General features: G+C 38.6%; 2 protein-coding genes across 3 annotated transcripts in view; both read left to right on the forward strand.

The window, feature by feature from the left end:
- Positions 1 to 6,585: 6,585 nt before the first annotated feature.
- Positions 6,586 to 12,908, forward strand: LOC134814834 (uncharacterized). Of its 2 annotated transcripts, none has more exons than XM_063823129.1 (7): positions 6,586 to 6,697; positions 9,658 to 9,738; positions 10,370 to 10,430; positions 10,937 to 10,997; positions 11,618 to 11,848; positions 11,978 to 12,049; positions 12,230 to 12,908. In XM_063823129.1, the coding sequence occupies exons 1-7, from the start codon at positions 6,661 to 6,663 to the stop codon at positions 12,320 to 12,322; spliced, it is 636 nt and encodes a 211-aa protein (XP_063679199.1). In that variant the 5' UTR covers positions 6,586 to 6,660; the 3' UTR covers positions 12,323 to 12,908. The 2 variants fall into 2 exon arrangements, with proteins under 2 accessions (XP_063679199.1, XP_063679207.1); XM_063823137.1 differs by having other exon boundaries at positions 10,937 to 10,992; positions 11,613 to 11,848; positions 12,230 to 12,904.
- Positions 12,909 to 13,110: 202 nt separating this feature from the next.
- The window catches only part of LOC134825969 (ubiquitin-like domain-containing CTD phosphatase 1), a 29,648-nt gene continuing 26,988 nt past the window's right edge, over positions 13,111 to 15,770 (forward strand). The window contains exon 1 of the mRNA XM_063838185.1: positions 13,111 to 13,267. Coding sequence (XP_063694255.1) covers positions 13,117 to 13,267 — 151 coding nt within the window. The 5' untranslated portion in view covers positions 13,111 to 13,116. The remainder of the gene's footprint in view (positions 13,268 to 15,770) is intronic.

Here is a 15,770-nt window from a genome sequence, read left to right on the forward strand (position 1 = left end):
CTCGTTCCTCAAAAACTACAATTGTACAGTTTCGGTGTCTACTTCAATAACACCCCCTTATAAGCATATTTAAAAATCGTACTTATTTTTATACCTGTTGAAGGGTTCAGTGTCCACAGGTGCAGTCTATAATCCTACAGGTTTTATTGAAACCCAGATACTTAGGAACCGCCCCACGTGACTCACCCACGTGACTCACCCACGTGACTCACCCACGTGACTCACCCACGTGACTCACCCACGTGACTCACCCACGTGACTCACCCACGTGACTCACCCACGTGACTCACGACACACAGACACACTTCCAAGTAGTTCATTAATAACCACAATGTACCTGGAGTAGTGGAGCAGCTACCTATATTGTACTGTAGTACTCTTCTAATAGAAACTCATTACCTCTAGATGAGATGAGTACTGAAGTAATCCTATAGTTATTGGTTCCTTAGCTGCTGTGTGCTGTGTGCTGTGTGCACTGAGTATTTGACTAGCAGCCTAGTATAGTAGTAGCTGTGTAGTGAAATTCCTAGCTTTAATATTGATATTCTGCAGAAAATACTAGAACAGATGATATCACAGATACAAATACATAATATGATCAGCTACCGTTCCATCAATTCTTGGAATTTACACGTCCATTGTTAACCGTTGAATAGCCGAACATGCATTACATAACACCACGATAAAACTCATTACTGAGTAGAATGTTGTGGAAGTAACAGTGAACCACTGCACACAGCGTTATAAAACTACATTTTTACATCAGAGCACGTCATGTCACATTGAAACGGCTGACTAAACTTGCTGAGAGACTCTAGATTTAATATTTTAATTAGGCAGATTCTGTCATTCTGAGCTGTAAGATACCTAGTCTAGTACTGATATTAATTATTGCGAGGTGGCGGGCAGTGTAAAGCACTTATATCTGTGTAAGTTACTGGGCAAGAAAGTTGTGACAATTTTAATGAAGCAATTAAATTAGTGTGTAATGAAGAGATTAGCTCATTCTCTGGTGCGATATTCAGCTCCCACACTTAGCTCCACTTCCCAGTAGTAGATTGTGATGATGAAATCAGCTCATTATGCACCTCCACTCTCTAGAGCACGACCCACATGTAGTGGAATATGTGGTTCTCTGACCCGTCATGCGATGATTTCACTGATTTTGTAAATAAGTCCCCTCCTATCAATGACCTGCCCCCACCTTTTATGTAGAGTGATAAATTAGGAAGTTCTCAAATTTCTGGACTCTGGAGGCGCAACAAATAACAATCACACACGATGAAATCAGAGCTGCTCTTATCGATTAACCCAGGAATGGTGTTGTGTTGTAAATAAACTTATCTTATTTACCCTCTTCCTTTCTCGTGGGACCCAAACAAAAAAATTCAAATTATCTTACCACTACACTGGTCACGTTTTTGTTATATAAATTATTAGAATTCGCTGGTCAAACCGGGGATAAAACAATTTTTTCCAAATAAAACTTTTCATGATTTCCTTTCATCATATTGCAACACGCTGTGAATGGGGTGGAGTTTTATTAGTTGATGATAGCAAAGTTCTAAGTATTCCCTAATCGATACTTTTTACCGCATAAAGTTTAAAACATAGATTATGATATTATAATACTTTGATAAATATATAACTGTGAAAATCAAGTTTTTGAATTATAAATTTTATTCACCTGATATCCACAGAACTCAGAACTGCACGTGCCACAAAGATCTAAAAATATGTTTAATATCTAATGTTTATTGCAACTGTTAAATCTTAAGAATTCACGCCTTATATGACCTAAACCAGTGACCACATTCCACCATGTATTCGCTCGCTTTTCAAGAGTTTTTATTAGCGATCTCGAACAAAGCAGCTCTGAATTAGATCATCAGCTTATCAAGCAAGTTGTAGTGCAGTTGCAGTGCAGTTGTAGCGCAGTTGTAGTGCAGTTGCAGTGAAGTTGTAGTGCAGTTGTAGTGCAGTTGTAGTGCAGTTGTAGTGCAGTTGTAGTGCAGTTGTAGCGCAGTTGTAGTGCAGTTGTATTGCAGTTGCAGTGCAGTTGTAGTGCAGTTGTAGTGCAGTTGTAGCGCAGTTGTAGTGCAGTTGCAGTGCAGTTGTAGTGCAGTTGTAGTGCAGTTGCAGTGCAGTTGTAGTGCAGTTCTATAACAGCACACTGTTCACCTGAACATCATATTAAATAAAGCTGCAGGATATCAGTCATATTCGTGACCTATATTTGTCAGGATATCTGAACAAAAGGCCAGTCTAGTGGTCAGGTGTATCCTCTCAATATACAGGGTAGTTATTAGGCTGAATATGAAAACACCCAGAGCAGAATTGTCTCCAAATTTAACTTTCAGCGATCTCTCTATTTTAGAGTCTGGTTGGCACTTGTACAATTTGAACACTATAAATTTGGAAGGTTGGTTCCAGAAATTAACTGGTAGGTAACCTATTTCCCCTAGCTCTGGTCTGAGAGAAGTGGCCAGATGTTAAACCTGACATTTGGCTCTCTGCTTCTTCCTGACAAGGGTAGCCTGGTGTAGCCTGTGTAGCCTGGGTTAAGTACTTGTGTAGCCTGATTGGGATATTCTGGGATATTCTCGTCTAGTAGTTAGTGGTTAGTACAGCCGCTCTGTGTGTCTCTACCTAGCACTTCCGTCACAGAGGTCTCCCTTACAGAGAGAACTGTTGTCAGAAGCTCTGTTAAAAATGGGAAATAAACATCATGGCTGGCGTTGTGAGCATCACGTGATACCGTGTCTGGATGGTGATTGGTGGGGTAACTAGTGGGCTGCAAGGAGGTGCTGGTGAAGTGATCAAACGTCGTGATTAATGGAGGATGAACGTCGCTTCTCAAAGTCATTATTTATCCGTTAGTACTGATCCTACCAAGCTCTAAAACAAAGCGTGACTTTCTCTCTCAAAGTGTACCCTTGGTGTGAAATCTTTGTGACAAAGAGTACTAGTCTCTCAATTCCTTCTAGATTCTGGAGAACAATCACAGCACCCATGACAGCTAGTTACTCACAGCAGAGCTGGTGTTTAAACTTCACGCAGTGAAAACCCAGAATACCCCAGAGAAACCCAGAATAACCCCGTCAACTCAGGCCATGGTCCACTTCACACACACTCCTCTTTTAAAAGGTTCTCTTTAAAAAGCACCACCTTATCAACCGTATCAAATAACAATCTCCTACACTGCTTTATAATTAGTTAATTGCTTCATTAGTGGGGCATTATAACATTGATTTATAGTGTTGTCGAGTCTTCAAATTAATTGGGCGCCTGAAACCACACAGCCTATTGTCTGACAATTTGTCATATCTTGTGTGTTGTGATTGTAGCAAATAAATGTGCTTTGAGGCTTGAGCTATCAGACAATATTTTAATCCGATAGATAAGTTGAATTTTGCAAAAGCATGGTTTACACTGAGTGCTGGCCATAGTCCAGTACTGAGCACACTGAGTGTAAAGTGTGTCTTACTGCACATCCACAGTCCAGTGGAGGTGCAGTAAAAACACGGTGTAGGAAGAGTAACAGGTCCTTATTACTGCACGTCCACAGTCCAGTGGAGGTGCAGTAAAAACACGATGTAGGTGGAGTAACAGGTCCTTATTACTGCACGTCCACAGTCCAGTGGAGGTGCAGTAAAAACACGGTGTAGGAAGAGTAACAGGTCCTTATTATTGCAGAGTCTTATAACAGAGTGTTATAAGACAGTGTCCTGCCCCTCATCTGATGCAGTGCACTAGTAGTGTAGTGTCCTGTAGTGTAGTGTCCTGTACTCCTCCTCCTCCTCCTCCTCCTCCTCCTCCTCCTCCTCCTCCTCCTTCTCCTCCTCCTCCTCCTCCTCCTCCTCCTCCTCCTCCTCCTCCTCCTCCTCCTCCTCCTCCTCCTCCTCCTCCTCCTCTAGGATATAATACCGCGCTGCTTGTGTACACACAGCTTGTGAAGAAAGTGCTATATTCAGCCCAACCAATCATATTTCACAGAAATAGCAACATTTGTGACTGGTCGGTGGTGCACACTAAGTAGTACGTGTGATTGGAGAGATAAAGTGTGCAGGTGCCAGGGAACTAGATAATCCTTGTAGCAGCCAGGTTACTGGAGACATTTGGTGACATGGTGTCCAATGGGCTACCTTGCCAACAGTACAATTTGGTAACATATTAAAACCTTACAACCTTTCACGGGCTATTGTCAGGGTACATGGCAGATAAAGCAGATAAGTCGGTATTATGTGAGATATCGGTTCTAACTTTCGTCATCCTCATGATTTCATAAAAATTATGACATTATACTGTGTCGTATGTTTTCATCAACTGGCACATGATTATAGGAGTAGATATTATCATGATCATAGCACGGGACGTATTATTTTACTCGTGATAATATGACGTATAACTATAGACCCTGTAATGCATATTGTACTGCATGATGTTGAGTGGAAGGCCCGTGAGAAATATGTCATCGCTCTCCCCGTATCATGTCACTGTTATCACATGTATAATCCAATATACAACCCTTGCACCCTGTACTTCCACAGCCAGGTAGTATGCAGTTAATCTGTTTAATGTACAATTGACCGACCACCAGGGGAAGTGTGAGAATACTGGTCACGTGATAGGGCAGCTGTTTGAACAATAAACACCTTATATTATATTGTTTGGTAATGTGTGCGGTGAAAGCGGTGAAAGTGATGAAAGTGTTGACCTCGGATCTGATCAGTCATTGGGGAAACTGTACAAGTAAAACTAAACGCTACGAGATGTGTGTCTTACAAGTGACCCTGAGGGGGCTACGTTGGAGGTCATTGTTACCACAACTGTAGGTATAGATGAGGAGTGCACTGTATTCCAGCTGTTACAAGCTCCTTCTGTAACAGGTGTTCTAACTATTGGCGGGAAATTTAACCGTTCTATCTTGAGTCACTCTCAACTCTCTTATTATAGTGGATGATAATATCAACAAGCATTGTCCAGTATAATTACAACTTCTGTAGTGTTGGTTATGTACCCAACCTGGACAACCCAGTACCCAGTGGATGATGATATATTTGCTCATTGCTGTGTGGCTAGTTAAAAGGAATTAAAGCTGGTAAGCTTCTTGCAGACCATCCTACAGTTGAATCTTAATTTAAACCAAATTTAAATATAATGGAGTGCTTTGACAGATCATTTAAATCTGGATATTACGTAATGTTAAAAGGCGTTCGCTGGACGTTGCTGCAGCTTGGTTTGGTAAAAATAGTATACGGTTTATATCAGCTGGCTAATGGATGATTTAAAGAGTTTGTTGTTGTATCACCCGCGCATCGTGCCTTCCTTTCTTTCCAGAGTGCAAATTGTAGAATTGTTCGCTAAAAGCAACCATCAGAAAGCAGAGCACAAAGATAAAAATAATAAATTAGAAGTTCTACTAGATCTAGTGTGGTCAGTTTTATTAGGTTTCTGGTTCACGATTAGTAATTACCAGTCACACAGTGTATCATACATGTACAAAGTACATTGTACATTGTACGAGGTATCATATAATAGTACACCACATTGCACAGCACTAGACAAAGCGCCGTAATCCAGGCATATTCCGAGTAAATTAAAGCGTGTAGCCGGCAAGGTAAACACTAGCATTAAACCTAATCCAGTGGCTTGATTAGTGCTATAGTTTATTAATTTCTAGTCTTATTTAATCTAGATCCTCCTCCGTAGTACGGTGCAAGAGATGTACATCGTCTGATCCAGGATTATTACTGCACTGCATTTCGTGCTGTAATATTACACACGGTCACAGATACATGGGTTCTGTCTCCGTTAAACCTCATGAAATATCTTAGAATATTGTCACCGTCGCAGACTTTCATGGAATGTGCTTTCAGTCATTGACCGACGACGGCTGACTACATTTTTAAGATATAGAATGCAGGAAACTTGTTTGAAAGTTGCATCATTCACCACACCCCACAGATAGATGTTCGGTGTACATTAACTTCAGTAAAATAGTGATATTGCAAGACTCACTATGTAGTTGGTTTCCATGAAGTGGCTACCACAGTACGTGATTTAAGTTGATAAATCTGTCAAACTTTACTAGGATGTTGATTGTAGATTGGACTATGTTGGTATTATATTATAGCATCCCACTCATAATTCAGTAGGATACAGTTTAATCAGTGCTATTTTTATGAAGTCTCACGACACACACCAGAGTATTCATTAGCAATCTTCTTCGTCTTGATTTCATTGTGCTATCTTGCTAAGGCTTGTTAAGGATATCTGGTATCAAATTAGTTCCACCGGGATCTAGAACTGCTCTTCATTTTCAAATTGCTTCAGTTCACAAGGGTTTATTAATCATCGGTAGTCGGGACACTCAGTTCGGCGCTGTTTATATTTGTATTGGTTAATAAAAGCGCAGTAAAATGATATTGTTTTGTTACATTATACTAAGTTGCAACTGTGTAACATTATGTTTTTATAAATGTATAGCCGCACATGTTAGAATAGAATCAGATATTAAGGAGACAACCTTCTTTAAATCTTACCTTTGATGATAGAAATCAATTGTGATAATATCAAAACTACCACTCTTAGTGACATGGTTTTAACAATCAAGAGAACTTGAGTTCCTTCCTGACGAATCTCCAGCCCAGATGTAGCATGGGTCAAGACAACCGTTTTAAAGTTGTTCTCCTCGGTAAGTTTTAACTTAATATAGACGACACTGTAATATTCTAACAGTGTAAATATGTGTGTGTCCACAGACTGGGATATCATTGTAACTACGCTACTTACGCTAACTAACATACTGTAATATAAACAAATAAATAAATTCTAACATTTATTACACGCTTCGACATTCAAATATACCCAGTATTTAACTTTATGTTTAGCTCTGCTCACATCCGTAATCATCGGGCTGATCCTTTTAAAGTTATATATTTCCTAATACTGTGTGCTGCTGATTCACTGTCACCTTGGTACTTTCTGGAGGTGTATAATATTAATATGGCGTTTTAAAGCACATCAATACCGATCTAATGATGGTGACAAATGAACATTATTTGAAGTTTGTTTGCTTGAAACCCCGATGGGCACCGCTACGGGCTTCTAAATCAATGTTTATTATAAATAACAATAATCTAAAAATAAATTGTAATTATATTATCTTTCATAATATTCATGTCGATGACTGTGATAATATTATCGGTAAAATAATACCGAGTCACATTAAGATATAATTTAGGATATCTTTTTATTTCCACACTGAAGAAGGGCTCCAAAACAGCTTCAGTCACTCTAGTGAGCCTCGTGATTTTATTCTCAGATTGTGTAACCATATCCCCTCCCTAATTGCTTGCGTACTATGTTAATATGTGAATATGCGAATATGTGAAGGATCCCTTGGTCATATTTGGAATCTGGTCCATGCTTGTACTGCATAATATATTGTCAATGCCGTTGTATCCGGTTTGCAATAAATATAGCAGAAAAGTTGAAATTAAAATTACAATCCAGTATTAAGAATTTACCTTGTCAGCTATGTAGTACTTGTTAGGCTTTAAAGCGATTAAGTAAATGTAATCTTGTTATTATCATTGTTATAAACTTTATTCCGCCCTCTTATCATCACTACACTGTACTTATAAGTATGTATTAATGTATTGATTAGACTGTTCAGTGTGTATAAATACACACTGAACAGTCTAATCAATACATTGTTTCATCCTCCTGTCGGTTAACCTACTTACAATATTACACACTAGTCGAGATGACTTACAATTGTCCGATTGTGTTGGCAAGAGTATTAAAACTGCAACTGTGCTGAATGGTTCCTGACAGATTATTTCTCCTTATAATCCTGGGCAAATAGATTAAATTCCAGGAGTTGTAGGAATTCTCTTAAAGTTGAAATTACCCTTTAAGGCTATGGTTTTGAAAACTACAAAGTAAAATACTTACGGTCACTTCGAGACATTTTAGACAAATTGAATTTGGTTCCCGACAGAATTTCCCTATTTTACCATCCTAAACCTCCCCTATCTAAATTACTTAAAAATTTAAAGCCCTATTCTACTCCTACTGACAACAGTATGGCTTGCCTCTTTGTGACACATTGGGCAGCACTGGGCTCACCACGCCGGAGTGAAACCTCACCAGTACAGGGAGAATAATATGTATTAAGAGAGAGAGTTGTGTTTGCAGACATGCTTCCCCCAGCCATGTTATACTGCATGTGTTGTGAGAATGCGTCTAGGACTTCTGCCAAGTATTACGGTGAGTACTTGTGTGTGTGTGAGAATGTAAACAATGTGAGGAGAGAGAGAGAGGGAGGTATGTTGGAGTATTTCAAGAATTTGGGGGTGTCCCGTGGTATGGCTGAGGTGTTTTAATGGGACTACGTAAGGTTTTAACATATTTCTAGGTGCTATATTAGGGCGGACATGTCACCCCCCCCCCCTCATATTAGGGTGGGTGGTACGTGTGTTATGTTCCCAGTGCAGTAAGGATATCCGTTAACTGTCAAGTAACATTTTACTAATTAAAACTATTACGGAAGTTATTTGAGTCTAATCTGAAGGGTTACAGATATAAAAATTGTTTAAAAGAGCTTATCGGCACCAACGTGCCGAGTATTGTTTATGACTTGATACCGATAACACCTTATCGGGTTTCGAGAAACAACAAAAAAGAAGGAAATGCTATGCAGGGGACTGCAGCAGACCCACATAATCGGTATTAAGCTTGTTGCACCACATGACGTCATAATTTATCTGTAAATATCATTATATTTAGAAGTATCTAAGTTCAGCTAGATGCAGCTGCAGGTTGCTGTTGATATATCATGTGGTTTATCTTGCATTGTACGTACATGTAAAACATGTAAAAAATGTCCGGAAAGCAGCATAATAAAATAGTGCGATAAAAAGCGTCAGCAGCAGTCGTGACCGTATCGACCACACTTCTGTGACATAGCAAGCACCACCTAGCACCCTTAGCACCTCTCCTAGCACCTCCTGGAGCCTTGTTGTTGTCAGTCTTCAGACTGCTGTTTACCACCTTTCAATATGTTAGCATGCACAGTTAGTGGACTGTGGATAGATTAGATCTCTTCCATCTCCTGCGTAGTGTCCAATAATAGAATAGTCCTGGTACATGGTGACTCTTGAGTCAACATCATCAGCTCTTTTTGGAGCAATTTGCTCGATTGTTCTTATTGAGAAGCAGAGAAAACAACTCAAAGTACTAGAACAAAGGACATGATATGCCAGTTATCACGTGTTCTAGGTTTCATTATGTCTAGTTCAGGACAACTGGGTGGTGTCTCTTTGTCTAGCTGTTCTTCTCAAACTCGTTACAAAGCAACCAGTCCAGGGGGCCGTATCTTTGTTCCAGCGATAATTGTCAAATTGTCCTCCAATTCTTTGTACTCAAAGTTTACAGTCAAAACAGCTAACAAACTTACAGTCGCACTTTAAATTTGGCACATAGTTAACAATTCAGCTCCCATCTCACCATCAAGCTAAATAAGTCACATACAACTTAGTAAATCACATACAACAAGAGTTTAACATTGTGTTTGTGTACAAGTGACAGCTGAGTGGGTAAAAGCACAATGTTGTTACAGTTTACATTTAACATTGTGTTTGTGTACAGGTGACAGCGGAGTGGGTAAAAGCACAATGTTGTTGCAGTTTACGGAGAACCAGTCATCACCATCGATATCCACAACTATTGGTGAGTAACATGCTGTTATCTAAACTGGGCCAGTTGGGCCATTGCCAGCGTAGTGTTGGTTTTGTACTTCTGGATGTTGTAACACCTTAAAACGGTTAACTTTAAGTTTGTTACTTTACGTCATCAATGTTTAATAAACAGTATGTTTAACGTATTTATATAATAATATAACGTATGTATAATAACCGGAGTAATGACTAACTGACCCATGAACAGTGCCTCCAGTGAGTGGTTTAGAAATGTTGCTGGTTACTTTGTACCTGTCAACGCTTTCCAGCCTTACATACCATGTGCTTGACTGTATGTAGAACAACACTGTCAAGTTTAATTCCTGAAAATAGCCGTATTAGACCGTAAATTTTTTTTAAAACTTGAAATTTGAGATGAGCACGTACGTGGCCTTGTTTTATACTTACGCACTGATTAGATATAATCTACAATATTAAAAGCGATAAATTACAAAGTGTTTGGTGTATCAGGAAAATGTCTATTTTGGTCTCGCATTGAGACACCACACTTAATTGTTTTATCGCCACTTTGTCTTAGAACAATAAGGCAATTATGGTGTGTTTGACTACATTCATAAGGATCGAGCACACCCAGGCAAGCTTTAATGGATTATTAATTGCAGGAATAGACTACAAAAAGAGCACGATGGTTATTGAGAATCAAGCTATTGTCCTGGATATTTGGTGAGTTTTAATAAGATATTGGGTGATATTGGGTGAGTTATAAGGCTTTGATTCACTCATCATGGCAGTAATAGAAATGCTGCTTTTTCCCTTGAAAATGCGGTCACCTTTACTCATCATAACAATTGGTATTGCTTGCTATACAAGGTGATAACGATTTTTGTTGAAAAGTAGAAAGATTAAGGAAGCAATTACTTTTGAGTTATGTAATACTCTTAATGACGTGTTTTGTTCATTTCAAGACTTCCTGCTTTCTACAATATTATATAAGATTAAAATCATTGGTCAAGGGCTCAGGAAGGGGCACTAGTAGTACCGGTAAACTTACTAAACCCTGCAAATGTAAGTACTGAGAAAATAGCGTGATATATGTAATCTGATGCGAGGCTAGGTGAATCCTGCGAACAATCCTGACAAATATTCAGCATTCCCTGCTAAAAATAGATTAAAGCTCGCACACCGTTTCACTCCGCGAGGACTGAGAGTCTAAGAATTTCATTCTTCAGGGACACAGCCGGTCAAGAAAGATACAGAGCTCTTACCAGAAACCATTTCCGGAATGCTCAGGTAGATAATATCTAGATATGACCGGAATATCTTACGTAGTGCACCCATACAGTGGTAGAGATATTATCCTCATTCATAAGCACATCATGTCTTCTCGATTAGACAGTAAGAAACGTACGGGTTATTGAGAGTTTACATAACGGAAGTTACCATTATCACTTACATTTTAAGTTGAATATTTACACGTTGTACAAGAGATTGTACAAGGGATTGTACAAGAGATTTGCTTACATCCTAACACCAACGTTCTAAATGCTGCGGTGCCTGGATGTCTAAACCTTCCGCATCTTTGCTCTGTCTCAAAAGTAACATGTATAATTGGAACGCGCGGCGACACGACCATACTAAAACGTGGTACACGAAGGGTTTTGGCGCGCTTGCGTGGATTGGAACAGAGTTTTAGAATTCGCCGTGCCGCCAAATTAAACCACATATTACGTAGTGGCGCTCACTCCTAGAGTCAGGAGTGACAACTGACAGCTGTTGGTCAAACTCCAGTCTCAACCCACTTGAACAAACACAGAATTACCGTGTATGTACATTGCAGTAGACTGGTGTTATAGCCACATCTACAGGCCACGCTGGGAACTGACCGTCCTAAAGCCTGAATGTAACCTCAGGGAGTGGTACTGATGTATTCAGTAGACAACGAGCAGTCGTACCGGAGTATAACTAGCTGGCAGACAGACATAGAGCGTTACTGTCCACCCCAAACGAGGGTTCTCATCATTGGTAACAAGTGTGACCTAGCCACCAGAACAATTCCTGTCGAGCAAGGACTTCTTGTGTCGAGCAGACTTGGGGCCCCCTTCATGGAGAGTAGTGCTAAGGAAAATGTCAACGTGAAAACTGTAAGAGTTAAATAGAATATGATTTTTGAATACAAACATACTTTGGTGATAATTATGAAAATCTAATTCAAATCTAGACATGTGCTACTATCTCAATTTAATTCTATAAACGTTTTATTCACTATCTAGACATTTCATCTGTTAGCGAAGATGATGCTCGATGAAAGAAAAGCGTCCGTCCAGTCTCGCAATATGGAACAGGTACATAATACATTGTATAATTCATAATTATCTCATGAGTCATGATACCAATCGATTAAAAACTATCACCAGGCCCCACTAGATTCCGTTACACGTCAAATATAACATATTGGTCGTCGATCTTCAATTTTCGTTATAATATATATTTAATAACCTTGCCTTGCCTGTAATCTGTTTCAGTTGTTAAAGGAGAAGTTGATCAAACTCGACAAGTGTGACTGTTGCCAGAGATCTATAGAAAACACCTTCAGCCGTTGCTGCAGTATCTTGTAGTCGAAAAGTCCCATGTTTTCAACCAAATCTTGAACAGTTGGGGGAACGAGTTAATCCAAAGAATGCGATTCCTAAATTGGTTGTCATGATTTCAGAATTCAGATAGGACGCAAAATTGTGCGCAGAGTTATTTTTTTTGGAATTTATTAGGAAACAAATTTCTGTAGTTAAGGCATTAACCAAATGACAACAATCTTACAATATATTGAAAGTAGCGACTAAATATAAAAAGGGGATAAAATGCTTTACTATTCTTGAAATGCTTTACTTTACTTACTTAACTATGAAGCTATGAGCGTCAAGCCTCAAGATTAAAATGTGTGTATGATTATATTTGTATTTGCGGATGAATAGCTTCATATGAAAGTTTATAAAATATTTAATTTATTACTGATTTCATTTTTAATTCATACTTTATAAGATTGTAAAATATTCAAAAAATTCAAATTTTACTATTTATCGTTTTATAAGTGAGGGTTGCACACCACATAACGAATAATGATTTTTGTGGGTTGGATTTTGACAAACAGATTTGATCGTTTGACACATTATAATCGATTTTTATGTTTTACGGATGTTTTCAATAAAATCGTATTGTTACTGCGATAGAAATAAGTCAAAGTTTAATTATGCTAGGGTTAAATTCAAAGCCATACTTTATAAATCAGTCACCGACCCACTTCCTATTCGACATTTTCTGTAATACCGGCTATAACAAATAACATAAATAACAATAAATTTATGCAATTATTACTTCAAATCACTGAATTGAACTACCGGGTAGCAAGTTCAGGATGATCTCAGTAAAGATCAAGTGGAGCGGCTCCGAGTACCCATTGGAGCAGATACCACTCTCCACTACTGTCAAGGAGCTCAAGGACTTGATCAAGGAACACACGGGGGTCCTCCCAGTCCGACAGAAACTATGTGGTATTTCTCTCAAAGGTAAGGATTTTATTAACAATTAAGGTGAGGATGAATTAATGTTTGTATAGTCTGAAACGTGTTTTTATTATTTGTAGTCATTGCGCTGGTATTATAGTGATGGTGAATTGTTTTTTTTTCGTAGCTGATCAAATTTCAACTTAAGATCAAGGGTCGACCAAGGGCAGGATTTGCGACCGAGGCCGAGGCCGAGAAAATTTTGCTTTGATAAAACCGAGGCCGAGGCAAACCGAGGAATTGTCCTCCTGACCGAGGCCGATTCGCTATTCCTCGGCCCGTTAAAACAGAGGCCTAGGCCGAGGACTCGGGCGACCCTTAAAATCTTCAAAATTTTGCCGAGGCTGCGGAATAACAACTTAATTTTTAACCGAGGCCGAGGCAAACCGAGGAATTGTCCTCCTGACCGAGGCCGAGGAAAAATCGCTGTTCCTCGGTAAAACCTTGACACACGCTGTAACCCCTTTTGAGCGCGCGCCGGCCGGCGTGCACGCTTCGCGTGCACGAGAGGTATACAACGTGTAGCAAGTAAAACCGAGGACTCGGTCGACCCTTGCTGGGGGGGGGTCAACCTCATTTTACCTCATGAGGCCAGCCAAAAAAGGCAAAATTGGGATGAGGTAAAATGAGGTAAAATGAGGTAAATAAATCTAGTTTTCTAAGCCTTTTTTTAGAGACAAAAAAGGTTTATTCGAAGTCATTATACTATAATTCGAGGCTGTGCATGGTCTCCAATGATATTTAATGGTTTATTAGGGGTGATGTGGTCCCTGGGAAGGGGCATTACCAGTTTAACCTACTTACTCTCCAAACTTTGGGTAAATAAAACTTTGCATTATAATTATTATTTATGAAAAGAAAATTGAACATTTCAATTTCCATGATCCATTAGGAAATTGTTAATAGCACTTGCTAAGTTTTGTAAAGGAATTAGCAATAACTTTAGTGTCACTTTGGCAGTTGCCAATTTATGGGGATATTTCCGCATTTGCATTGCATGACATGGACCATTTAAATAATATCTTAGTTTGATATTGCGATTATCGAGTCACTCTGAAACAAATTGTGTCTAACTAGACTAAATGTAAACAACAGTTGTGCATGGAACTGGATTGGATATCTACATGAATTTAGTCGAAATTGCATAGTGAAAGGTCATTTCATAATAAATTACTCATATAAACTCATACTTCATACAATTCTAAGTTCTTATGTACATTGTACATGTTCAATGTTCATGATTCGCTGTAGAGTAAAGGGCGGTTCACAAAACCACTTTTCGTTCAAATAATTAGATATTACCTCTAATTAGTTGCTCTATAGGATCAGGAACAACCAAACAATTTTTTGTGTCTACGGTTTCGTATAATACTGACTTGGGCCACGCCCATATTTTTCACCAATTTTTAACAGGTAAAATTATAATCTAAATCGTCAATTTAGTCACGAAGGAGTTTGGAAGGAGTTCTAAATGTGTGCTCCTCTAATATAAACAGTAGGAAATGGTTAACTTTAGTCGAGGTTTTAGGTCTCTACAATGTCGGGAAGTTCCTGAAGGAATTTGCGCATTGCGCTGAAGCGCAAGATTTACTGCGCCAAAAGCGAAGGTCGTAGAGACATGAGACCTTGACTAAAGTTAACCATTTCATACCATTGCTATAAGAGTATGCCACTTTCAGAGTCCTGAACACAATCCTACAGCTCTTAATCGTCAATTATATGAATTTTACCCTCTAAAATATATCATCTTTAACTGATATCAATTTAGTTTAATCTAGGTAAACTATAGGTAAAAATATAATATTAATCATAAGCTAAAATGTACTAATCTTTGTATTCTAAATGGGGAAAAAGAAGAAACATTGTCAGTCAGTCGAGAAAATTGTCAGTCAGGCTATATGGCAGCTTTATAGATGTTGTGACTATGCTAGTAGTGGTCCCAGGCTTGCGACTGGAATTGCGGTGTTAAATCGATTTAATGGTATACCAACGATCCACCTCCCACTTGTTGTTTGGTACTTAGCATTAATAGTGTTAGCTGTAGCCATTTATAGCAAGAATCTTAAAACTAAAGGGGATGACAAGGAAAAGAGGAAGGAAAAAGAATAACGGAACAAACAATTAATTAAAGTATTTATAGGAGCATTAGATATTGTAATTACAAGCTTCAATAATAAATCACTGACTAAAACTTCTAATTAAAATGATACTTGGTACGCTCGCCCATTTTCACTGGTCAGTCTGAACTTCGGTTTAGCACGTTGTACACTTATTCACCTAAGTTTCAGAATTTTTTCAGTTTAGCAGAGTTAGTACCCGTGTTTCAATAAATCAAAAGATATCAGGGGAGTTCTTTAATAATGTTATGGTCATCTAGAATACCGAACTTCCTGAAAACGTTATCATATTTCCTCAGACAACGTTTAATGCCTTTAATCAGTCTATCACGGCTATATCCTCTATCAATTATAATTTTGAATATTTTGTATATGTATTTATAATATAA

Source organism: Bolinopsis microptera, chromosome 1 (genome assembly GCF_026151205.1).
Source record: "Bolinopsis microptera isolate Bmic1 chromosome 1, MBARI_Bmic_1.0, whole genome shotgun sequence".
Classification (NCBI taxonomy): domain Eukaryota; kingdom Metazoa; phylum Ctenophora; class Tentaculata; order Lobata; family Bolinopsidae; genus Bolinopsis; species Bolinopsis microptera.